This window comes from Quercus lobata, chromosome 7, assembly GCF_001633185.2.
Source record: "Quercus lobata isolate SW786 chromosome 7, ValleyOak3.0 Primary Assembly, whole genome shotgun sequence".
Lineage (NCBI taxonomy): Eukaryota > Viridiplantae > Streptophyta > Magnoliopsida > Fagales > Fagaceae > Quercus > Quercus lobata.
The window spans coordinates 26,201,312-26,227,080 of NC_044910.1; the positions used below are offsets into that span (position 1 = coordinate 26,201,312).

General features: G+C 32.7%; 2 protein-coding genes across 2 annotated transcripts; both read left to right on the forward strand.

Annotated features, from left to right (window-relative positions):
- Positions 1–2,460: 2,460 nt before the first annotated feature.
- Positions 2,461–3,390, forward strand: LOC115951802 (F-box/kelch-repeat protein At3g06240-like). Its single transcript, XM_031068945.1, has one exon. The coding sequence runs from the start codon at positions 2,461–2,463 to the stop codon at positions 3,388–3,390; it is 930 nt and encodes a 309-aa protein (XP_030924805.1).
- An 18,345-nt stretch (positions 3,391–21,735) lies between these two features.
- LOC115953025 (myosin-binding protein 7-like) lies at positions 21,736–25,502 on the forward strand. The gene is made up of 4 exons (XM_031070448.1): positions 21,736–22,325; positions 22,479–24,073; positions 24,446–24,492; positions 25,068–25,502. Exons 2-4 carry the CDS (start codon positions 22,679–22,681, stop codon positions 25,171–25,173), a joined length of 1,548 nt encoding a protein of 515 aa, XP_030926308.1. The 5' UTR covers positions 21,736–22,325; positions 22,479–22,678; the 3' UTR covers positions 25,174–25,502.
- Positions 25,503–25,769: the final 267 nt, after the last annotated feature.

Consider the following 25,769-nt stretch of genomic DNA (forward strand, 5'->3'; position numbering starts at 1 on the left):
TAGAGCAGAGAATTAAAAAATGCATATGACAAAAAAAGATTTACAAATATTTAGAGGTGAGACTTGTGCAGCAAAAACTACAAACAAAAAGAGAGAAATAGAGAATTGTGTATTTTAAATGCAAATGAAGGGTTTAAGGGTTTTTATTACCATTTGAAATTCCAATAGTAGAGTTTGTTGTGGATTAAAATTACCAAGAGGAGGCGTGTTATAATTGGAATTGGAACATAAAATAAATAAATAAAATAATTATGATGTGTTATAGATATAAATATAGTTTTGTTTAAAAATAATAATAATGATGTGGCAAGCTCTGGAGAGATCAACAAAAAGTCAAAGGCTTTGGTTATATCTATAACATAGTTTTGTTTAAAAATAATAATAATGATGTGGCAAGCTCTGGGGAGGTCAACAAAAAGTCAAAGGCTTCGGTTATATATAACCGAAGCCTTTGACTTTTTGTTGACCTCTACAGAGTTTGCCACATCATTATCATTTTTTTTTAATAAAATTATTTTTGTTTAATCCAAATTTAACAAGGAGCGAAACTCTATCTCTCTAACAAGTACAACTTAAACTCAAACTCATCATTATCATTTTTTTAAAACAAAATTATTTTTATTTAGTTCAAAGTTAACAAGGAGTGAAACTCTATCTCTCTAACAAGTTCAACTTAAACTCAAACTTAAACATTGATAATTTATCTCCAAATTTGCAAGATTAATCATGAACACTATAAAAGCAGTGCAAACTCCAATATATATATAAATATATATATATATATATATATATATATATTTATATATTTTTTTTAAAGTTGAGTAGAGGTATGAGATTTTCTTCTGTTATTTTATTCTCCTTTACTTTGCTAAAAAAAAAAAAAAAATTATTTTATGGTTTTTCATGTAAAGTATGTTAATTTTCTAGGCAGAAAGCTTATATACAATATATTAAGAGGAGTTATGGCTTTCATTATTTCAACGTGGACTCCTGCTCAACATTTTTTAGCGTGGGCCACATGCTAATAGGGTTCATTTAAAGTTCAGACCCGTTAAAATTTAAAAATGCTCTATGGGTTTGTGTACTTTTTTTTTTTTCTTATATTTCTCTTTTGAATAGTCATATATTTTTTGAATTATTTGAATAACTTATTCTTTAATTATATATCTTTTTTGGCATTTTGGGAGTTTTAACATCTAAATTTGTATAGTTACATGCGCGCACATGCACGCGCACACACACACACACACACATATATATATTACCTATAATTTGTAGGTTTCAAATCTTTTGATTCCTTTCAATAGTTATAGCCATAGATTATTCTTTTGAATGCAATCCATCTTTCTCTTATATTTCTTTATTGTTTTAGTCATATATATTTTGTTTAGTTTCAATAATTATCTGAAACTGTCTAATAAATTTTTTGTAAGCCATTACATGTTCAAGTAATGGCTTCTTCATCAAATTGCAACACAAATTGAAGTCATACAAGAGCAAATCATGCAATACTGTAGTTTTTAAATCAATTTAAGATTTTATAAAATTATTTTAGTTTACCTCACAAATAGGTAGGTTCTCATGCATAGTACGGATTAACGACTAGTTAAAAACTAAAATGAAACCCCTGATAAGCCAGTAAATAAATACATAAAAAATGAAACCACCCGATGAGAAAAAATTAAAAAAAGAAAAAAAGAAAACAAAACCAACCAAAAAAAAAAAGGGCATCAAAAGCATATTTAAACCTAAAAATAAAATGCATCACGTCTCACACAGTTCTAACCCCATTAGAGCACTCACATATTTAAACCTAAACTATATATCTTGTAGAACTCTGTCTGGGCAGAAAATTTAGTTAGACCAAGAAATTCATTCGTTCAAAATTCTGAGAAGTGAATAGGATCATAGAATTTCTTTGACGGCTAAAAAACGAAGTACCAGAGTGAGTGTCTCGCTGATCAGCTAGGCCACTCACTAAGAAATATCCGGAGTATTATTTAGTCACAAATATTCTTGTTTTAACTTCAAATATCAGTTCGTTTAACAACAACCTTATCCTTTATTAGCTTCCTTGAGATAACAAAAAGCCATCTAATTAAACTAATCCATTAAGTGGATAGAATTGATGGAAATTAAAATTTGGTAGACTTCGTAGTTTTAATCCAATTAAACTAACCATGAATTAATATTCTCTGCATTCGTTTTTTCTCATATTAAAAAGCTAAACAATCAAATAGAGAGATGTCAAGTGTAATGGTGAACGGTTTTCCTGAAGATGTATTAATGGACATCTTTGCAAGATTACCAGTCAAGTCACTCTTGCAATTCAGGTGTGTTTGCAAATCCTGGTGTAATCTTATGAAAGATCCTATCTTCGTCACCAAGCATGTTAACCAATTTGCTCTTAGCAACAATGGCAAGGCATCTTTCAGAATTGTAGGTTGAAATAATGGTGTCATGTGTTTGAATAATTCTACACTTGGTGACACGAATTTTTTATTTAATCCTGCCACTAGTGAATTCAAGAAGCTCCCAAAACCTGATGATCTGGTAGACAAACATATAGAAGGAATTTTTGCATTAACTGGTCTTGGATTTGGTTATGATCCTGAAAGTAATGACTACAAATTGGTCAGATTTTCTTACTCTAAAGAGTTGGAAGATCAAATTTATTCTGAAGTTGATGCGTACTCATTGAGTACTATTTTTTGGAGAAGAAAGGATATGCTTGTGCCTGGAGTTGTTTTTGAGAATTCTTTTTCGAAGGCAGTCATTAACGTAGCTCTACATTGGAGGGGTGTAGCAAAGAAAAGGGAATTCTATAGTTTTCTTATCTTATCATTTGGTATAAAAAATGAGGTGACTCAATACATAAAAGTACCTGAAATTGACTTGGATGGAGATGGAAAAGAATGGTATCCTTTTGATAGGAATGGATCACTTGCTATAGTTATTAGCTCAACAAATTATCAAGAGTATAGGAATAAATTTAATATATGGGAGTATAGGAATACATTTGACATATGGGTGATGAATGAATATCGGGTTGAGGAGTCTTGGACAAAACAATTAACTGTTGGACCTTTGAGTGTTCATAGTTTGGTGGGATTTGGCAAGAATGAAGAGCTCCTCTTTGCATCTCACTCAGTGATGTTACTTTATGATCTACAACGGGTAAAAACTCCTCATGATGATATTTCATGGGCTAATATTATTGGTGATAATTTTGTACACTGCATAGAGGCGGCTAATCACATTGAGAGCCTAGTTACAATTGAAGGAACAACAGTAACTGCTAAAAGAGTGTGTAAAAACTCTTGGTTTGTGAAGGATTTCATTTTCTTCGTTCTTCTTATTGTGCAACTAGTCTTTGCAAATTTTTTCTGATAAGTACATCTAGTATTTACATAAAGAAGTTGATGGTTGCTGCTTTAGATCAAGTTACCTTCTGTTCTTCTTATTGTGCAACTAGTCTTTACATAAAGAAGCTGATGGTTGCTGCTTTAGATCAAGTTACCTTCTCGTTCTCTCTGACATTATGTTTTTACATGAATGCTTTATCATTCAAAAGAATGAATCAATTGGATTTTTTTTACATTTGACCCAACCTATTCTAGAAAGAATCTCTCTTTCATTTCATGGGCTGGCAGAATGAATAGGCTATAGAGATATGTGATTATATGGAGTGCTTGATTCAATATACAAACTTTAGTTTATTCTTATTGTTAACTTTGCTGTGTTCTTTTTCTTTGAATTGCTTTGCACAATATTTGGATTCTTTCTATACTTTCCCTCTGTTCTTCTATATAATTTTCTATTACGGGAAAGTGGGAGAAATTAATAAAATCGATCCAAAGGGAAGCATTGTGAATCCTTTGTACTATGATTGTTTTCTCTGGCACATTTTTTTTTTTTCTATTTTTGCATCTCACAGATCTGGGAATTTCGTGGATATTCCTAATTCCCTACAATTATCACTTATCCCAAGGTTTAAACTTATGAGAAAGGGTGAATGTTCTTAACAATAACTTAATGCATCTGAAAGTAGCTGGTTTGTCCTGCCCATATCCAGAAAGAAGGCATCCCAGGTGTTTTCTTTTGTTCTTTCTTCCAAAGAAGCCAGTCTTACTCTTTTGAAGAAGTGCAGAATCGTCATTGTGGTGCAAGATGAAGGGTTATTGGAGGTTTCTAACATGAATTAGGATCTGCCTTTGCCAATTGCATGAAGTTTAAATTACACATATTTGACAATGACAATTCATCTTGCACCAAGATAGGATCAAAGGATATATATATCATACATATTCTCAATATCAGTTTAAATTACACATATTTGACACTTTTACTATATAGTATATACTTGTACCATTGCATATGACTAGTTGACTAGTGGGTTAGCACCTTTGTTGGCAATACCAATATTTACCAGTAATTAAACTGCTGCAGATTGTGGTTCTGGCATTGGGAAAGCCACAAAAAAAATCTTCTCATATATTTCAATGAAGTTAAGTATTTTATCCACTTAACCAGTAAAGCTTACAGCCCCCGGCACCTTATTCTCTCTCTTATTTCTAGAAAGGAAAGAAACTTGGACTTGTGTTATCTTTTTTTATTTTGTCTCCACCTGGTAATCTTCTTAACAGATTCATCTTAGGGTCCTTTCATTTAGTCACTTTTAAATCAGCAATAATCATTGGAAAATAAAGCTTATCCTAGTTGAGTTAAGCATATGCACCCAGTATTGAAGATGGCTAATTCCTACCTTTTGTGTTCTTCCATGGTTTTCTTTTATCTGACACAGGATTTTATTACCTATATAACATGGACATTTCTATATTTCTAGTTTTTAGAGTTTGGATATCAAGATCTCTGCCCATGCATGCTAATTGTTATCTTTACTTTCACTTCACATTTGTGGAGGTTTCGACCAGAATCTGGAGATCCTGCTTTTGTCTGTCTTACTTACATTAAATGATGCTTATCAGTTTTATATAACTTTAAAAGAGATTATTACCCGATATATATAACCTGTACAAAATTTGGGCCATACGTCCTCAGTCCAGAGACCACAGCATCCCAAAGAGTAGTAGCTGTGTATTAAATACACCATCCCCAATGCCCGATTTGGGCAGCCATGAGAAATGGGTAAATTATACCATGTATTCTTGACAACGGCCTTCTAGCTTGCACCAACTTGTATCTGGGGTCTAATCCCCACATACTCACTAAAAAAATATGTAATTTTTATGGTCAACATGACTTATAGCCCATTATATTGCTATAAAAGGACTCGGCTTGAGTTTAGGATTTGTTAGAATGATGACATGGGTCATCATTGTAATAGGTTCGGTGTAATTGGACAATAGACCCAATCTTCATCCCACCATAAAATGGTGTTTTAGTACAAAGGTACAACCGATTAGCAACCAGTCTCCTGCAGGGCAGGGTGGGCTTTAGGCATGTTCCCAATAGTGGGCCTTAAAAACATCGTTCCTACACCTTGGTTCTGCGCTTTGGTAAGTATAAGAAAGGGGTGGTCAAGGCCCCGCTGCATGCATTTTTTTTTTTTTTTTTAATAAAAGATAGAGACATGCATCTAATTTCTAACGCGAAATATATACACCTGCACCATTAGTACGACATTCTTCTTCACCTCCCATTACTCAACCAAACTTACAACATTAGTTTTAACCGTGTTTTGAAATAATTTAATTTCATGAGTCCAAGATTCATTTGAAATGATTTAATTTCATAACTTCAAGATTCATATGAAATTGATCTATTCATAGTTTATATTAAATTTAAAGATGTATCAAACATGTTATAATGTGCCCTCTGTATTGTTCTTAGATCTAAGAAATGAAATCTTAATTATGAAATACTCTTTCCAATTTTAGTGAGTATAAATAAGTTTCGACAATATAATCATTTTCTTTCAAAATACGTTGCCTAAATACTTAACACCAATGTATTTTATGCAAATTGTAATTAAATATGACTCTCTCTCTCTCTCTCTCTCTCTCTCTCTCTCTCTCTCTCTCTCTCTCTCTCTCTCTCTCTCTCTCTCTCAGGGGCTATGCCATTTGTAGTTCAGGGTGGTCAAGAGTCAAGACAACCCTGACTTGAAAATATATATATATATATATATCTGAGATAGGTTCAAGTTACGCCAGGTGTAACTCCTTAAGAGTTACATCTTTTTTGTACCATAGATTTCTAATAGATCTAATGGTTGAAAAAGTAGCATTAAATGATTAAGGATTTCCACCTTATTTACTTAATTAATAACAGATTTTCTCTATCCTCATTTATTACGTTCCATAAACTTCATTGGGTCTTTAATTGTGTCTCTTTCTTCCTAAAATTGCTGGATATATATGAATCTAGGCAAAAAACAAGGACTAAAAAAGTTCAAATTTTTCTTCTCTCAAATCCTTGGGTGTCGGTGAGTAAGATCTAAAGATATACTATAATTTGTGATTTTATAAGTACACTTAGTCTGCCAGAACTACCCCTAAACAATTCACAAAATGAGCAAGAGCCTTGTGGTTTCCAGTTTCAACACATTATACCAAAAACACATGACAAAACTCAAATCTATTGAAGATAGGGCGGATATGAGATCACAAAATAAAATAAAGAAGTGAACATATATATATATATATATATATGTTTTATTATAATGTTGAAAATAAATGATGACCAGAATCTACAAAGAAGTATCCATTTGGTTAATTGAAAAAATTGGCGGATCGATGTTCATACAGTTATGAAAAGCATGTAATAATCAGATTGGTAATGAATGGGCTTGCTTGATTCAGGTAGTTAACATCTAACATGATAAATTTGGCCTGTTTTACTGTCACCATGTTGAATTCATTTTTGTGGTTAAGAAATATTTGAACCATATATATACTCCTTGATACAAGAGTTATAGGCAAGGGATATTTTCATTACAACACCTTCTAATTATAAATGAAATATGTATTATGTATAATGTCTACAATATTCTGCTAATTGAAATAGATTTGGCCTAATTCCATCCTGAGCGGGAAGAAGAAGAAAGAGGTTGGTGTGACTCAGTGGTACAATGTTTTTTATTTTTAAGGAAGAAAGGGGCACAGTTAAACAACACCTAAGGAGGTCTATGGAAAATAATAAATGAAGATAGAGAAAATCTGTTATTAATTAAGTAAATAAGGTGGAAATCTTTAATCATTTAATGCTACTTTTTCAACCATTGGATCTATTAAAAATCTATGGTACAAAGTAAATAAGGTGGAAATCTTTAATCATTTAATGCTACTTTTTCAACCATTGGATCTATTAAAAATCTATGGTACAAAAAAGGTGTAACTCTTAAGGAGTTACACCTGGTGTAACTTGAACCCATCTCTCTCTCTCTCTCTCTATATATATATATATATATATATGAATTTTAAATTAATATGAGTTGTTGATCACACTATAAAAAATTAAAAAAAAAAAAAAAAAAAAAAAAAAAAACTTAAACATCCAGATTTGAGGCCATTAAAAATAAAATTTTACCTCTCCAAAATTTTGGTTCATTGAGATTGAAACAAAAAATTGCAAGAAATGTTATGTTCACAACATTTCCACAATTTTCATAACAAATCCTAAGTGGCAAGTTATTATTGGTAGACAAAAAAGTTTCAATGGTATATAAATTAGAACCAATAACAAATCGTCACCTAGGATTTGTTGTGAAAAATGTTATGGATTTAACATTTCTTAAAAATTTCCCAAACAAACAAATTGGCCTAAAAGCTCAAATCAAATGTTGAATTGTGATATTTTAAATTGTTTTTTCAAAAGGCATGTTTTGAAATTGCTATTTTTAAAAATCTATATATATATGCATATTTTCAAATAGTTAGTCAATTTGTGCTTGCTTTAGCCTTTAACTGAATTTATTGGATTTATATGATACATCTTGTACTTATGCATATGCAGTAAAAGAATGCATCAATACTTTTTTCTTTTCTTTTTTTTTGAGAAATGAATGCATCAATACTTTATTGAACATGATTAATGTAACAGTTTAATGCTTAAGTTGAATATGTTGAATAAATTTATAGTTTACCCTTTATTCTTTTACTAGCACTATGGGCAAATTTCTTATAAGGAAATCAATAGTATTGCAAGATTAATCTTCTAAGCAAATTTGTATTGACATGAATAATCCTCTTTCAAATTTGAGGCCATGAGAAAATGTCTCATCTTTCCATCCTAATGATTAGGATGAAATAAAAAGAGCTTATTAACAAAAAGGTTATTTTCAACCTCTTGGCCATGATTTCCTTAAAAATAAATTAGTGGAGCATTGCATTAGAGGGGGGCCATCCCCCCCCCCCCCCCCCCCTTCCCACTACCAATGATTAGAACAAATTATAAAAAAAATGATGATGCATTTTGTTTATATTGTTACTTATTTAAGTAAGATGTTGGTGAGTGAATGGGAAATCAGTAGTTAGATTACTTGGTTGTATGCATTGAAAAAGATGTAGATGATAGCATTAATAATGTAACTATTATGTAATGATTTCAGAATATGAAAATCTCATAGAACAAAATTTTAAAACTTTATGTATTTGCGTGTTTTATTTTTTTGTGATATCAATATATTCAAGTTTTATTTTTATTAAATTTTGCTTAATTTAATCTTCTTAATGACCGCCTAAAAAAAATTCGGGTTCCGCCACTGCTCTCTCTCTCTCTCTCAAAATAAACCAGCTGTTGCTTGGTTCAATAGGAAAAATCAAACAATTGTAAGTTTCATTGCCTTTTGTAGTGAACGCATGTGAGTTGTTTGCCACTTTTTCTAACATGAAAAACTGATATTGGTATTCATGGCCGAGCACTGGAGGATACTATACTGTAGAGGAGTATTGTAGGTTGCTTTCATGCAGGTTCTTTCCATGCTTTTGTGAAGAAATGGAACAACAAAATCATCATTAAGTTGAAATGGAACCTCTGCTTCCGCTTTTGATTGGTCTAAATATTGGTGCTCCAAGCTCCAATTGCAGGCTAAAGTTAAACTACTTTCTTTTTGGTAAATAGGAGAAATGCATTAAACGTAAATGTTTAAATTGTTCTAGTAACAAATGAGACCAATTACAGGCCAAACTACTTTTACTAACAAGAAGAAGTCAACCTAATCCTTTGAAAAGCTTTATTCCAATCATCTAAGAATATAATTTCAATAAAATCATAAAGTAAAATGGGACCAGTGTCCCAAACAAATGCATACTCATAACAGTGTCAACTACTTTTCTTTTTAAAAGCAAGAAGAGTTTGCTTTTTTTCTAAAAAGCAAGTTTTGGGATAGATTAGAAAGAGGATAGATTTGTCTACATCACCAACTAACATTGCAAATGGCAACTGTTCCTACTATAGGCTATGCTCTGGATCAGAATACCCAAACATTAAATGACTAAACTTATGGGCTATTGCTATGTCCTTAGTTTGAATTTGAGTTTGTTTAATAAACAAAGATTTATAAACTTTTTCTTTGAATGAGAGTCTGGGCAAACCAGTAACCATATAAAGTAAGATTCGATAAAGGTGGGACTCGACAATTATTGAAGTTTCAAACTCTCTTTAAAATAAAATGAAAGACAAAACCTTTTTTTTTACCTAGTAAAAGCAATGAAGTCTCTGCAGTGGTTTGTGATTTTTACTAAGGCTGTGTTTGATTTGGCTATAAAGAAATTTGGGAAAATGTTTTACACCCTAGATAGTGTTTGGGTAAACATGAAAATTTGGTCAAATTAAAAGTAAATTCAGTTGAGTAGAAAATATGGTGACGTGAAGTGTAATATGTTTTACACTTCCAAATTACCTTCAAATCATTTTTCACTCTTCACATCACACATCTCAGAGAGAGAGAGAGAGAGAGAGAGAGAGCTCCACCACAACTTCATGCCTCCTCTTACTGGACCGTTGTTGTCGTCACTCACCATTGCTCCACCGTGACTCACCCACGAACTAATCAGACCACCGTGACCCACCCATAAATGAACCGATCAAACCACTGTGCCCACCCACCCATCTACTAACAACAACAACCACCATGACTAGATCAGACCACCTTTGCTTTGACAGGGCCTTTAGATCTCGCCACCAATCTCATCGTCATTGCTTCTCTCTATCTCAATCTCGTCGCCGCTGCTTCTCTCTCTCAATCTTGCCACCACCACCTCAACCCTCTATTTTTTCTCTCAAATCTCTCTCTTTCTCTATCACAATCTAGTGTTGGGTTTGCGGAATTGAGATTTTCATTTTGTTTTTTTTTTTTTTCTTTGGGTTTATATATTGGGATTTTTTATTATAATATTTGTTTGGAAACTGAGAAAAATGTGAGAAATTGGTAAAAAATGTATTTTCTACAACATTTTCAAGAATACAAACAAACACATGAAAATATTTTTCAAAAGATTTTTTGGAATGCAACAAAACACCTAAAAATATTTTCCTTTCCCCAAAACATTTTCAGCTGAAATTATTTTACACTTTGAAAACATTTTACATTGAGCCAAACACAGTCTAAGGTTATCTCCAACTACCTCTAAACTGCATGATTCTAGCACAAAAAAGCGTTTGTTGATTGGAGGAATAGGGTGAATGAGTCAGATTGTGGATAAGTTTTGAATGGGGACCAACTTTGCTTGGAAAGCCAGTCATATGTGAGGGGATCTCTGTCTTTGTTTGTAATTTCTACTAAGGTTATCTCCTAGTCTCTCCAGGTTGCTTGTTTACGGCACAAATAAGTGTTCATTGATTGGAGAATCAGGTGAATGATGGACCACTTTACTTGGAAAGTCAGCCATGTGTGAGGATATTTGGCAACTTCACAGATTTGGCTGCTATAAAAATGTCTGCAAAATTTAGCTAAAGCTTTAGAATGCATAAAGCCTAAAAAATAATTAAGCTGAAAGTATGGCCTTCGCAACAAGTCCAGGCCCACAAAGATTAAAAATGAATTACAGATGTCTATAAAGCACTCATTTGAATTACAGATGCAATGTCTACAAACTACAAAGCACTCATTTGAATTACAAATGAAATTCATTATCTGAACTTGTTCCACCAGAGCATGTTACAACATGATGTTCTACAAATTACTAGTACCTGTGCCATAAAGAGGACTCTAGAGCCAGGGCCTTGACTGCAGCTGTGAGGTCCTTAAGGCTGTAAAGCCACTGTTTTGGTGCATTGGAAGAGGCCATGGACCTGTCCCCTATAAAGAGAAGATTATCTTTCCCTCCACTAGCCAATTGTTGGTCCGAGGCAGACCATTTTAGTCCACACCTCCTAATTGTGCCCCTCCATTGTTGGACTTTGTGGAGCCTAGTTGTGTTTGATCTAGATTATGACCCGACCCGAAATAATATTGTTACATGGACCAATCCTGTGCGTAGAATATAAAAACTGTTGTTTTGGAGATTAGGTTTTTGATGTTGTTTTTGAAAGAGACTGTACTGCCGTACTCTGTATTTTTCCCTGAGAATAGTGAAATCTCTGCAACTTCGTGGACATAGGCAAATTGCCGAACCACGTAAATACTGTCTTGTGTGTGATTAGTTTTTCTTTGGCGTATTTTTTTCTCTATTTGTGCTTCTTACAGGTTTGGGAATTTCGTACGTATATTCCCATCATCCATAGGTTTCAAGAATGTGGGATCTCACCCTCACACCATTGTTGATAATTTTACCGTCCATTCCTCTAGATGTAAGGACATGATTTTTCCAATCCAGTGAATCGACTTCTTGGCAGTGATCGCCTATCAATGTTCTTAGCTGCATTTACAAAATCACAGTATATCATCAAGCATTTCACAGGAAAACTATTAGGTTTTGAGTTTGTAATGTTGGCAAACTATGACAAAAACTAAGTCTCATTGGTTTAGAATGGTCTAAATTGAAGTCCAAGACAAAAAACTCAAGTTTGGGATTAAAAAAATGAGTTACAAGCTGTTTCGTTCGATTGGTACTCGATCGATTGAAAGTCGCATATTAGCAAAATCAGCAAACGTAAAAATGCTATAACTTGACCGTTTGAAGCCCAAATCGCAAGCTGTTTTTTCTAGTATTTAAAGGACATTATAAGCTAACCCTAGGGAGGGTTTTCAGAGTTTTTTTAGAAAGATTAGAGTGTATCTTGTGCCTCTTTTGTAGATCTAGGGTTTTGTATCCAAAAGCTCTGTAATGTCTTCTATCAGTGTTATTCCTTGAAGAATCTCAAGATCCGATGTTGTAGAAATTGTTGCATACAAGATCAACGTTTAAGGAGATCCAAAAACTTTGAATGGAGTCTCAAAGTCACAAGTAGGTGAGCTTGTGTTGTTGCAAAGGTTAAGGAAAGAAGTAATCCGTGGACTCGGAGTTATCATGGGATCGTGGTAGTAAGTTTTCTAGTCGAGGTAGCAATAAAATGTTAGTGGTCTAAATGCTATTGTACAAACTTCAATTCTTTCATAGTGGATTTGTTTTTTACCTTGAGGATAGCTAGGTTAAATCCTCCCCAAGTTTTTTACAGGTTTGGTTTTCCTAGGTCATCATATCGTTGTGTTATTTATTTTCTACTGCTTTATATGATATAATTGTTATTGTTTTAACCTAGATCTGAATAATAAACCTATGTATTCACTTTCATAGTGGATTTGTTTTTTACCTTGAGGATAGCTAGGTTAAATCCTCCCCAAGTTTTTTACAGGTTTGGTTTTCCTAGGTCATCATATCGTTGTGTTATTTATTTTCTACTGCTTTATATGATATAATTGTTATTGTTTTAACCTAGATCTGAATAATAAACCTATGTATTCACTTGGTTAATTAATTAGGTTAAACAATCTAGTTTACAGGGGTCTAAAAACGTTCAAATGGTATCAGAGTGGGTTAGCTCTTGATTTAGGTTATTATACCTAGAGTTGATCCTTGATCCCTGTTATCATGGATAATTTTAAGTGTCTTATTGTTTTTAATTGTGATGAGTTGAATAAAAAGGACAGTGTTGTTTCTGTTGATCTTGTTGATGCCTGTGAAACTCTTCGTAAGGAATTATTAAAATTTATGAAAATTGCTAAGAAATTCAAGGAAGAGTTAAAATTGGCTAATCTTGAAAAAGAGGAATTGGTTGTTATATTAGATGAATCTAATAAAAAGAATGAATTTTTGAGAAATCAAATTTTCTCTCAAGATGAGAAGATGAAAAGTTTGGAACAAGAGTTAGTTGAATTTAAAGCTAAAATTGAAAATTTGACTAGTATCAAGCCTACTGTTGATAACAGAAGTGTTTCTGTTTCTCTTAAGCCTAAAACTGAGAAAGTTTATATCCCTCATTTCAAGAGAAATAATAAAGAAAATGCTTATTTTCCTAAGTTAGACAAAGGTAAAAGTTCTGATATAGATGTTGAAGTTTCTAAACCTACTGTTAGAGAGCATAATAAATCTGTTTTTGTGTCTATTTGTCACCTTTGTGGTGTTGTTGGTCATATTAGACCAAATTGTTCTTTGTTGAGGCAAAAACCAAAATCTGAGACTAGACTTGTTGTTAGGAATACTGATGTTCCTAAATTTGTTCCTGTTTGTCACTTTTGTAGTGTCTTCGGTCACATTCGTCCTAATTGTCATAAATTGAAATTTAAAAATTCTATATTTCAATTTAGGATATGTGATGATGTTTCTCCTGCCATAAGTCCATATAAATTGTTTCACGTTTTTTTGAAAAATTTAAGCTTGTTGGCTTGTGAAAGGAAACTGCAGGATTTTAGTCTTTCTTAGAAGATTGGTGTAATCCCTCAAATACACTCTGTTTTTCATGGATTTTCACCTACAAAGTCGAAGACTCGTACTATATGGGTGAGAAAAGATTCTCTAAGGTGAGTTGCTGACTTTTCCTTGATTTAATTCTTTCAATTATTTGTGGACATGTTTTCTTTTAGTTTTTGGTTGTTTTATTTTCTTAGGTTGTTTTTTTTTTTTTTTTTTTTTTTAAATCCAAAAACATTGAAAATTTTCAAAAAGACAAATATTTTATTTTGTGTCTTGTTTTATTTTTCTTGAGGATTACATGAATTATGATGCCTCTCTTTCTTGATTTAGAATATGCTTGACATTGTGGAGAAACTTGAATAGTATGTGTTATATAAGTATTAAGCTATTTCTAATTTTGTATGAGTATGTACTAATTTGTACATGTACCCATAGGTTAATTAAGAAATTGATATTTCTTGTTTGTGTACCCTCTATAGCTTAGTTAAGCATTATCATGCATAGTTTGCATTGTTCATTTAGCATAATGTGTGCTTTTTGTTTTTGGTCATAAAATTTTTTTAAACCAAAAAGATTATTGTGTTTTGCATTATTTTTCTTGGACTTGAAATCAAGGTTGACCACTTTATTTTTACATAACATGTTTATATACCTTATTTAGCTTAGATGAGATTATTTATTGTACTTTACTAGTTTAAGCTTTGTAGTGCATGTTGTGTGGGAAGATGTTTATAGTTTTTGATCATTTTTTTCTTGATCTTGAAGTCACATGCCTTTGATTATTGGACTTAAACTTATTGAGAAATGCATAAATAACTATCTCACTACTGTTTATTAGCCAATCATGAACATCTTAATGCATATCATAAAATTTTGTGCTCGAGAAAGTGTAGTACATGCACAAAAAGAATATAAGGTGTAGCCTTAGTTTAAATGATAAAATTGATGTGTGCATTATTGGACTATAATTAATTCAATCAAATAAAATTGATGTGTACATTATCTTGGCTATTTTAATAAGTTTTTGATCAAATAAAATTGGTGTGTACAATATGAGGCAAATCAAGAAACTTACATGATTGCAAGCTTGTTTTCTAGGAGATATGAGAGTTATATGATGTAACTCCTTAGGTGACAGTCTCTTTCAAACTTATGTGATGAATTTTGTAGAAATTGTGATTGATCATTGTTTACTTATCACCTCACATGTATTTCAAGCTTTTGGTAGTTGCACACACTACACAAGTTATTCTTTGCTAAACTTAGTACATGAAATTGTGTGTGAATTTGGTTTGGCCATCCAAGATTATGTTTTCTATGGTGTTTAATGCAAAATATGTTTAAGGGTTGGCAAAAATTGTGTCTTTGATGATTGAAAAACTTGTTTGTGAAATTCTGAGTTGAAAACAAATGTTTTTGAAAAACTTTTAAACTCATTCTCATGTATTTCATTCATGAAATTATTTGGGTTGAGTGTTTTCTGCATAAACTTTTGCAGTTTTTCAAAAAAATTCAGATTTCCAGAATTTTGATCGATCGAATGTGTTTCTTGACCAATCGAAAATCCCTTGGTTTTTAATCATGACTTTCTACCTGACTCGATTGGTATTCGATCAATGCTCGATTGATCAAAACTGAAAAATTTTCAGTTTCTAAGTTTTTGACCAAATTTTTTTTCATGCATCATCTATGTTTAGGATTCACATGCATTGCATTGTTTTTTGTATCCTTCTTGCAGTTTTGCAGTCATATCTCTCATTGTTTTCACACATAACATGCATACACTTTGCTAAATTGGGTACTCAACTTGATTTAAAAATTGATTGATTAATTTTTGAATCCTTTGTACATTTTAGTCTATGCTATTTTTTATGTGTGAATTGCAAAAAATATTTTTCTTAAGAGATATGATGGATAATCAATGTGCAAATATTTTCTCTAATCATGCAATTGTTTATGGGTCACATAGTGTCAAGTTTGCATATATTAAAAGAGATAATATTTTTCTTCAAGTGAAACCTCATTTTTTTTAGTTTGGTTTGTGTCTTTTTATTTATCCCCGCCTCCTAAATTTTCCTCTCAATTGTTTTTCTCAAAACTTGTTTTGTTTTTATAGGGGGAGAAAGATGTTTTTAAAACCTATGTTGATCATAGAGGGAGTTGTTTCCTTGATTCTCTATTTCCTCTTATCCTTTGTTGCGTATGTTTGCTGTTTACTCTTTAAATGGGTTGTCTTTGTCAATACATGACAAAAAGGGGGGAGAAATAGATAAAATGTGGTGGAAATCCTATTTAAAAAGGTTTTTAAAATGTTTTGTTTAGGGGGAGATAAAATTGTTTTTGAAAAGGGGAGAATATAAAAATTTTTTGATGTATCTAACTTAGGGGGAGAGTTAGTTTACTTTTGTTTTATATTGTGTTTCATATTATTGTTTATATGTCTTTCTTTCCACACATGCAATGAAGTGTTCTTTTGAGTGTTTTCAAGAAAGACAAGTACATTCTGATTAAAATCTTCTACCTCTTCTTGCAACTTCTAGGTTAGGAGTCTTAGATTGGGATCTGTGATGTATTTGAGCATTTTATTGTATATGGGCATTACGTTGTATGTGTGTTTTGTCACGGATTGCCAAAGAGAGAGATTGTTAGGTTTTGAGTTTGTAATGTTGGCAAACCATGACAAAAACTAAGAGCCCGTTTGGCCAACCATTTTTCATCACTCAATTTCCATCACTCATAACTCATAACTCATCACTCATCACTCAATTTTTCACACCCGTTTGGCATCATCACCCAATTTCCATCACTCAATATTTTTCACACTATTTGTGGGCCATACCTGTCAGCCGGTGTAACTTTTTCTCTCTTTTTTTTTTTTCTTCTTTTTTTTTTTCAGTACCCAAACTCACTGAAGCTAAAAAAAAAAAAAAAAAAAAAAAAAAAAAAAAAAAAAAAAAAAAAAAAAAAGTCAAAAGGTGATCAAAAGTTGCGACTATGGGTCCCTCCATGTGTGTTTATTTATGAAAATGTCATTGAATTATGAGTATGGAAACTGAAAACAGCCTTTGGTTGTTTTCAGTTTCCATAACTCATAACTAAAAAATCAGATAATTGAGTGATGGAAACAGAGTTATCGTTTGGCCAAACAACCTTTTTGCTATGGGTCCCACCATTTTTGAGTTATGAGTTATGGAAACTGAGAATTGAGTTATCAAATTTGGTTGGCCAAACAGCCTCTAAGTCTCATTGTTTTAGAATGGTTTACATTGAAGTTCAAGACAAAAAAACTCAAGTTCAGGATGAAAAAAATGAGTTACAAGCTGTTTCTTTCGATTGGTACTCGATCAATCGAAAGTCATTCGATTGGTACTCAATCGATCAAAAGTCGCATATCAACAAAATCAGCAAAAGTAAAAAGGCCATAACTTAACCGTTTGAAGCCCAAATCACCAGTCATTTTTTCCAGTATTTAAAGGACATTATAAGCTAACTCTAGGGAGGGTTTTCAAAATTTTTTAGAGAGATTAGAGTGCATCTTGTGCCTCTTTTGTAGATCTAGGGTTTTGTTCCCAAAAACTCTCTAATGTCTTCTACCGATGTTATTTCTTGAAAAATCTCAAGATCCGGTGTTGTAGAAATTGTTGCATACAAGATCAATGTTTAAGGAGATCCAAAAACTTTGAGTGGAGTCTCAAAGTCACAAGCAGGTGAGCTTGTGTTGTTGCAAAGGTTAAGGAAAGAAGTAGTTCGTAGAGTACTCGTAGCTATCATGGAGTCATGGTAGTAAGTTTTCTACTCGAGATAGCAATAGAATGTTAGTAGTCTAAGTTCTATTGTACAAACTTCAATTCTTTCATAGTGGATTTGTTTTTTACCTTGAAAATAGCTAGGTTAAATCATCTCCAAATTTTTTACCGGTTTGGTTTTCCTGGGTCATTATATCGTTGTGTTATTTATTTTCCGCTGCTTTACATGATATGATTGTTATTGTTTTAACCTATATCTGAATAATAAACCTAAGTATTCACTTAGTTAATTAATTAGGTTAAACAATCTAGTTTACAGGGTCTAAAAATGTTCAAAAACCATTAACAAGCAGAAAATATTTTGAGTTAGATATATTTAAGAACCTGTCTATTAGTGGCAGAATCCCCATAGTTGGACACTATGTGGCGATGGGGCCATCCTTGTCATCAATTGTGAAAAGTTCTGAAGTGGAGCAATTTGAAGAATCCTAGAGGTATATTGCGCTGTGTAGAGCAATGGCAAGGACATTGCATTTGCTGCTACCCCAGTCAAGTAAATTCAAACTCAAATCGTGAAAATATTGGGAGCATCGAATATCCTCTCATAACTCTGTCAGAATCAAATTGGAACACACAAACACACATCAGAAGCACAGAGACAAAGGCACCAAAATACAATACAGATTAAGCCTTTTACTAATTTAGAAGCACACCCATGTTCCAATCAACAATTCAAAATACTAAAACCCATGTTTTAAAATAAATCCTCATTTCTTTCATTCAAACACATGTATCAATCAATCATCAATTCAATAAATTTGAGAAATGTTATGCAAATATGCCTGAGGAATGTGTTTCCAGGGTTTGTCAGGTTTGGTGTGTGGAATAGATTATGATGATGATAAAAGCCATTCCCGTGGGATTGGGAAGGCCAAGATTCGAATCCGAGTCCGGTTCATCTTGAAAGCCACGGAAAGTTTTTCTTGGAAGCAGCGAAGGGAAGCAATGGATCCTGTAGAGAGAGAGCAAAAACAGAAGATGAAAAAACAAGAGAGAGAAATAGAGTACTGTGTTGATCATTGCGAGAGCTTTGTTGTTTGCAGAGAATGAATGGGAGAGATTTCAAATTTGATCGACATTTGAGAGAGAAGCGAACTATGTCTCGATCGGTGTATGAGTATTGCGTAGCCGTAGAGGACTATGGGTAGTTTTTGTTTTTGTTTTTGTTTTTTGTTTTTCAGAATGACTAGGAGTAGGCCTTTAAATTTATGACAAATTACATATTTTTAACTCTAAGTCTCTAACCTATCACCTCGATTATATTTCCCTCCAAAATATATTTGTTTTGGGTGTTAAATATGATGGAAATACTAGCATGTGCACGACAAGTTACTTCTGAACCCACTGTGGGAGTTGAATTCTAAAATCTAAAATTAAAACATGGAAATACCTTATGAAGAAAAATATATTCAAATTTCCCTTCCCCCAAAAGCCTTGTGTTTGAAAGAAAATAATTTACTATTTGAGCAAATTAGGACCTACTATTTATTACATGTATATGTGAAATAAAAGAACATATCACCATGTCATTCCCAACTGTGATGGGGCTATAAACATTTTCTAGGGGAAACAAACTATGTCACTTTGCTATGCCGTAACATATACAATGTAATATAAGAAGGAAAAAAAAAATTATAATAACAAAAATCGATGAAATTTATTATTTTTTAAATGAATGACAAAGTAGAAACGTGTCCCAATTTTTTTAATTATAAAAATCTTAGCATTTTTTCTTAACCAAAAAAAAAAAGTATGCATTCATATATCCCTAACTCTACCTGCAAGTTCGAAAGAGTTTGTAAGAAAAAAAAATAGGAGTTTGTTTTTAGAAAATAAAAATAACTTTTACTAACTTTTTTTTTTTTTTTGGATTTCTCAAAGGAATAAAGAGATTTATTTATTTTTAATGAATAAAGAGATTTACTTAGTTATATATTTTTATGAAAATATGCTTAATTGTGTTAGTAACCTGGTGGTTCCTAATGGGGAGTGATATGAATTGTAGAGAAATTGACTTAATTCAATATAGTCATCCTCCATAGAAAAATATTAAGAGAGAGAGAGAGAGAGGAAATGTACTAAGCAATGAGTTGATTTATTCTTCAATGATGGAAATGTGATTACAAGTAGATATTTATAGAACCATAAAACTATTCTATTAGCCCTCATGACCTTATCCTAATGATCTTAATATTCCCCATATGCATTAATAATTCCAACATATGTAAAATGTGATTAACATGTTTGGAATCGTAACTAACTAACTAACTAAATGCATTCTATACCCAAATGTGGGTTCCTAACAAATTGACACCACCTCTCCTAGTATTTCCAACAGAAACATACATGGTTCAATCCCCCCAACCTCAATTATCAATGTAAAAAAAATATAAAATAAATGAGTTAAACGTGGCAAAAAAATGGTAAATTGCAAATTACACCCCTAAAGTTTAGGGGTATTTGGATTTTATACCATAATGTTTCAAAATTTGAATTTTACCCCCTAAAGTTTGAGAATGTTTGGATTTTACACCCCTAAATTCTGAAATTTTAAGGTGTAAAATTCAAACACCCCCAAACTTTAGGGAGTAAAATCCAAATACGCCTAAAATTTAGGGGGTAAAAATTTAAGTTCTGAATCTTCAAGGTGTAAAATCCAAACATCCCCAAACTTTAGGGGTGTAATTTGCAATTTACCCCCTCCCTAAAAAAAATAAACTGGAAGGGAAAAAAAAGAAAGACAGTATTACTTTAAATCATTGTTAGTACAATTTTTTTTAAAAAAAATAAAGATGTTCATTAATACTTTATGTGTTTTATTGATATATGCTATACATACTTCTAAAATTAATGAGTTATATATAGTAAAAAAAGTGAATTTCAAAAGAAAAAAAAATTAGATATTAATACTCATGAGTTTTTTACAATTTCTTTTAAAGTATGAGGAGGGGGGCAAATATTAACATTTAAACAAAAATTTTAATTTTTACTAAAAAGTATAAGGAAAGGGGTAGTTAAAAAAAACTAGGGGGACAATGTCCCCCCCCCCCTTCCTACCATTGATTCTTAATTAAATTCATCCTACTCGTTATTTTAGGATTAAAGATTTTACTAGTTTTTTTTTAGGAAAAGATTTTACCAGTTAAACTAACTAGAATTCACAATTTGTTAAATATATATATGAAAATAAGAACTGATTATCATGTCATAATTCTAAATTAAATCTATAATACCCATTATTATCTTGATCCAATGTTAATATACAACTAACATAAGATACATGGATTCGAAGAGTCAAAGTTGTGAGTTCTAGTTAACTCAATTGGTAAAGTTTTTTATGATTGAATAAAAAATTTGGTGTTCAATTTCCATCTATACCAAAACTGATTAATATCTTGATTTAATAATAAAAAACTATTACCTTAATTATGTTAAAACTCTCTAAAAAAAAAATGGTTCAAAGTTTAAACTATATCCTCCATCCTACAAATATGTCTTAATTGCTTTTATTTATGAAGAGAATCATTATTCAAATCTTCATTTTTGTTATTGTAATTATCAAATTATTATTAAAAATGAAAAATTAATTGATTCTCCAAAGGTATTGTTTTAGAAAATAGTTTTAAAAACTTTTTATGGAAGAAGAGAAAAATAATTGATTTTTAAAAATATTTTTTATATCGCTAATAAAAATGGTATAAAAGTTTTCTTAAAAAGACAAACTAACAAATGTCCTAAGGAGTGATGGCCAAGTTCTACAATTATTTTAAGAGCAAAAATGCATAGATTATCTAAATCTACTGAGTATCTATAATAATTGTAGAGGATACGAAGTACAAACTACAAGTTCTACATATATAGAACAGAAGGGGGAAAGGTAATCCACTCAATCCTTCATCAATCTCCAATCATCAACATAAATTTTATTTTCTTCCCAACAACAAAAAAACAGAAAAAAGAAAAACCATTTCAATAGGTAAATAAAATTCCATCATCAATTCAATTGAATTCACCATATTCCCCTATTTTCTTCGACCCTACCCAAAAACAAAAAAAAAAAAAAAAAAAAAAAACCCAAAGTCCCAGGAAAAGAAAGTTCATGCTGTGATTAGTTGTAGGGCCCGACAAATCATCAGTCACCAGATCAAAATTACACACATCCCAACCAACTCCAAATCTATTTTCACTCATCCACAGCCGTCAATCTCTCTCTCTCTCTCTCCCTCTCTCTCTCCTCAGAATTTTCTCTGTTCGAAAAATTATGGCTCTCTCTCTCTCTTTCTCTCTCTTCAACTACATCACGAAAACCAAGAAAAAAATTAAGGAAGGCGAATAATATAAAAGAGAGAAATCCAGTCAGTCCACGGGGAGAGAAACCAAAAAACAACGAAGGAAAAGAGAAAAAAATCTAGGGTTCCTAAAAAATATCCAAATCTCTCTCTCTCTCTCTTTCCTCGTTGATTTTTCTTTCCCTCCAAACAACATTTCCTTCTCCTTCTCAAAATTATTTCCCTCTTTTTTTTTTTTTTGGTTTTTTCCAAGAAAGCGAGGGAAAATATTTACCCATTTTCCCCGGGTTTTTCGTTGCTAGGCCTCTTCCGGATCCGAATTTTCTGTGAGGAAGAAGGTTTTTTTTTGCCGGGGAAAAAAAATAAAATTTGCCTCCATTTTCAGCTCTCCCAATGAAGGCCTGCTCTGCTCCATGTCTCTTTCAATAATCAAGGTAATCGTTCCTCTCTCTCTCTCTCTCTGTCGGTTTGTTTCAATGGAAAGTTGTTTGTAGGAGATTTTCCGGGAAAGTCTTTGACTTCCCGGGAAATTGGAATTCTTCGATTCTGAGGGTTTTTTTTATATATTGTTTTTTTATTTGGTTTAGGAGTATTGCGTGTGATTTTGTTGTTTGGATGAAAAATAGACGCTGGTAGTGGAGGTGAAGGATAGAGAGGGGAATTGTTGTTGGAAGATCTATATTCAAGAGTGAGGATTTGGGTGATCAAAGATAAGATTTTTCTTTTGGATTTTGTTGGGTTTCTTTTCATTTGGGATTTTTGCCAAGGATTGAATGCTAAGTAGTTTATGGATTCCGAAGCAATTCCATCTTCGAGCGATTTGGGTAAATGCTGTAATTGTGGATGTAGTTGTTCATTGATCAGTAGTTCTTCGGGGTCTTGGCTTCGATCCGTAAAAAGAAAGTATGATGAGTTTGAGGATGCAAACCGATTCGTTATACCTGGTCTCAATTTACCCTCAATTGCTCGGGTCCAAATTGAGAATGAATGTGTTGCACTGCGTGAGATGGTTGGTAGCCAACAGCATTCCATACAGGATTTGTATACTGAATTGGAAGAGGAGAGGAATGCGTCTTCGTCAGCTGCAAATGAGGCCATGTCAATGATATTGAGGTTGCAAAGGGAGAAGGCAGAGATTCAAATGGAGGCCCGACAATTCAAGCGTTTTGCAGAGGAGAAGATGGCACATGACCAACAAGAGCTTTTGGCATTTGAAGATTTGTTGTATAAGAGAGAGCAAGCTATTCAGTCGCTTACTTGTGAAGTACAGGCATATAGGCATCGGATGATGAGTTATGGGCTCACGGAGGCTGAGGCGGATGGTGAGAGAGGTGGGTTTAGCCATGACCCAAGTATGGTGGAGTTTGATGCCCAATTTGAACTCCCCATGTATGACTACCCACCTTTGAAATGCAATCTAAATGAACCCCATGGCCCTTTGGAGGATGATAATGATGTTGAAGATGTTGAGAAATATGCATTTGGTGAGACCCCACGTGCTAGAGATCATTTGAAGAATTTGGATAATAGGATATCTCAGATGGAGAGTCCCAGCACCAGTAGGCTGGATGTAGATGTCTCAGGTTCCAAGAACATTTTAGAAAAGGTTGTAGTTGGTCACTCTCCTAGGCGAACACGACATTTTAGGAGGTTTTCCAATGATTCAAGTCCATCATTCAGGGGTATTGCAAGAGAAACTGGTAGAGATTTCCCCACAGAATCTCCAATGACCATTAGAAGTTACAAGAGGACGGAGTATGCCTCACAGACAGAGGACTATGCCAATTTTAGAAAGTTGGATAATGCATCTGAAGTTGAAGATGACATGAGTGACAGAGTTTATACCATTGATTCTGTCCATAATGGTGCACCAAATAATGTTTTTACTGATCCAAAAGCTGGAGTTGGGATTGGTGAAGATTATGCAACCACTCCGAGGTCATTGAATCAAGTTGATTATGCGGATCCAGATATTAAGAAGCTCTACATGAGGCTTCATGCACTTGAGGCAGACAGGGAATCAATGAGGCAGGCAATTATTTCGATGCGTACTGATAAAGCTCAAATGGTGTTATTGAAAGAAATAGCTCAACATTTGTGTCAGGAAATGTCACCAGAAAGACGAATGACTGTTAAGAAGCCATCTCTTCTTAAAAGCTTTTCATTCATGTCAGTTTTTAAGGTAATTCTGATGTTTTTTTAGTGTTTAGCTGTTTATCAATGGGAATATACATTTTTCTACAACTAGTATTTGTAGAATTTCTGTCAATTTTTTTAGTAATATATTTTTGTTTGGTGTTACCATTATTCTGTCACTATATGGATCTGAACAAGCCCTTCATCCATTCATAACCTGAAGATCTTTCTATTTTTTATTTGAATCTGAAACTCATCATAATGTGTTTGCTGTTTTATAGTTGAAAAGCATGATAAACGAACACATCGAATGATGTTGTAGCTATTATTTTTTCCCCATTAACTTAGCATTCTACAGCATGACTTTTTTTAGCTTTAGCACTTATGTTTTGTATTATTTTTCATGTTTCATGTTCAGTGGATCACATCATTCTTTTTCTGGAGAAAGAAAGCCCGACGAAGCAAGTAAGTAGATTCTAGTACTTATTGGCTGGCTTTTTTTCTTAAATAGATCACACTGTTCCTTTTTCTTTTCTTTTTTCTTTTTTTTTCCCCCTCTTATTAATACTCAATTAGCTACAAACTGCCTCCATATGTTATTTAATAGCCCTTAAGATTAATTCAGAGAAAAAAAGAGTCCTAACTTCAATTTTTATTATAAAAATTCCTGGAACCTTCAACACCATTGACCTCAAAAATGTAATACTCACCATAGATCCATTAGCAATGAGACCCATACCACTTATGTCTTCAGAGATTTTTCATCTTTCTTTTACCAAAGTTACTTGCATAAATATTCTTTTATTGAATCTTAGAATAACATGAAAAGATAAACTATATATATATTAAGGGAGAAAACAATTTGTTTAATAAAACAGTGGCTTGTCTATTTAGAATGCTTAAAAATTTGATGATTATCTTGGGAACCACATGCATTACTTAACCTGGAGAATGTTGTCCCCTTGGTGGCAGAATTTGTAGTGTGGATCCATAGGATACAAGGTGGTAATTGTTTTGTCACATTTCAAATGTAATTGCAGGTACATGAGTGGGTTATCAGCCAGCAATGTGGGCTTGCTAATGCTTCTAGACAAGGGCCCTCATGCGAGGCCGTGGAGATGTCTTACAAGCACGCAAGTTACGTAACTTCACAAATTTACCATATCCATTTGGAGTCTATCGTCATATTTGTGAACAGCAATTGGATTTTGGTCACACTACTACGTTTAGATTTTGCATTCTTTTTCTGGATTTCTGGTTGCTGCAATATTCGTTGAATTGTGAGGTTTTTTTACTTTCATATTATTGGGATTGAATGTATTTGGCTGGTTGAAACATGAATGCGGTATAGGCATGTTTGTTCTTATAGTTGGAGTTAAGCCCGAGGTCCTCTTCTGTATATTAGATCTTCCTGTATGACTTCTCAATCAAAATATGCAGTGCATTCTTTTTGCATTCAAGCACAAAACCCCCAATTCAGGCTTGTTCCATTACAAGGGTTGCCCTTGTCTTAATTCTGGATTTTGTTTTCCCAATTCCCATATTTCTTTATCCTGAAACTGACCTCAGTATGAACCGTTCGCTGCTTCTCTCTGCCTGGTAAAGGTTGTGAACAGCTCCACAGTTTGTTGATTTTGCCAACAAAATAGCGTGTAGGGGATGAGAAAAGCTGAGCCTGCCAACTATTTTCTGCTGAGTGAGATACTGCCAACTTGGTCTAATTAATATCAGTCTTATTATTA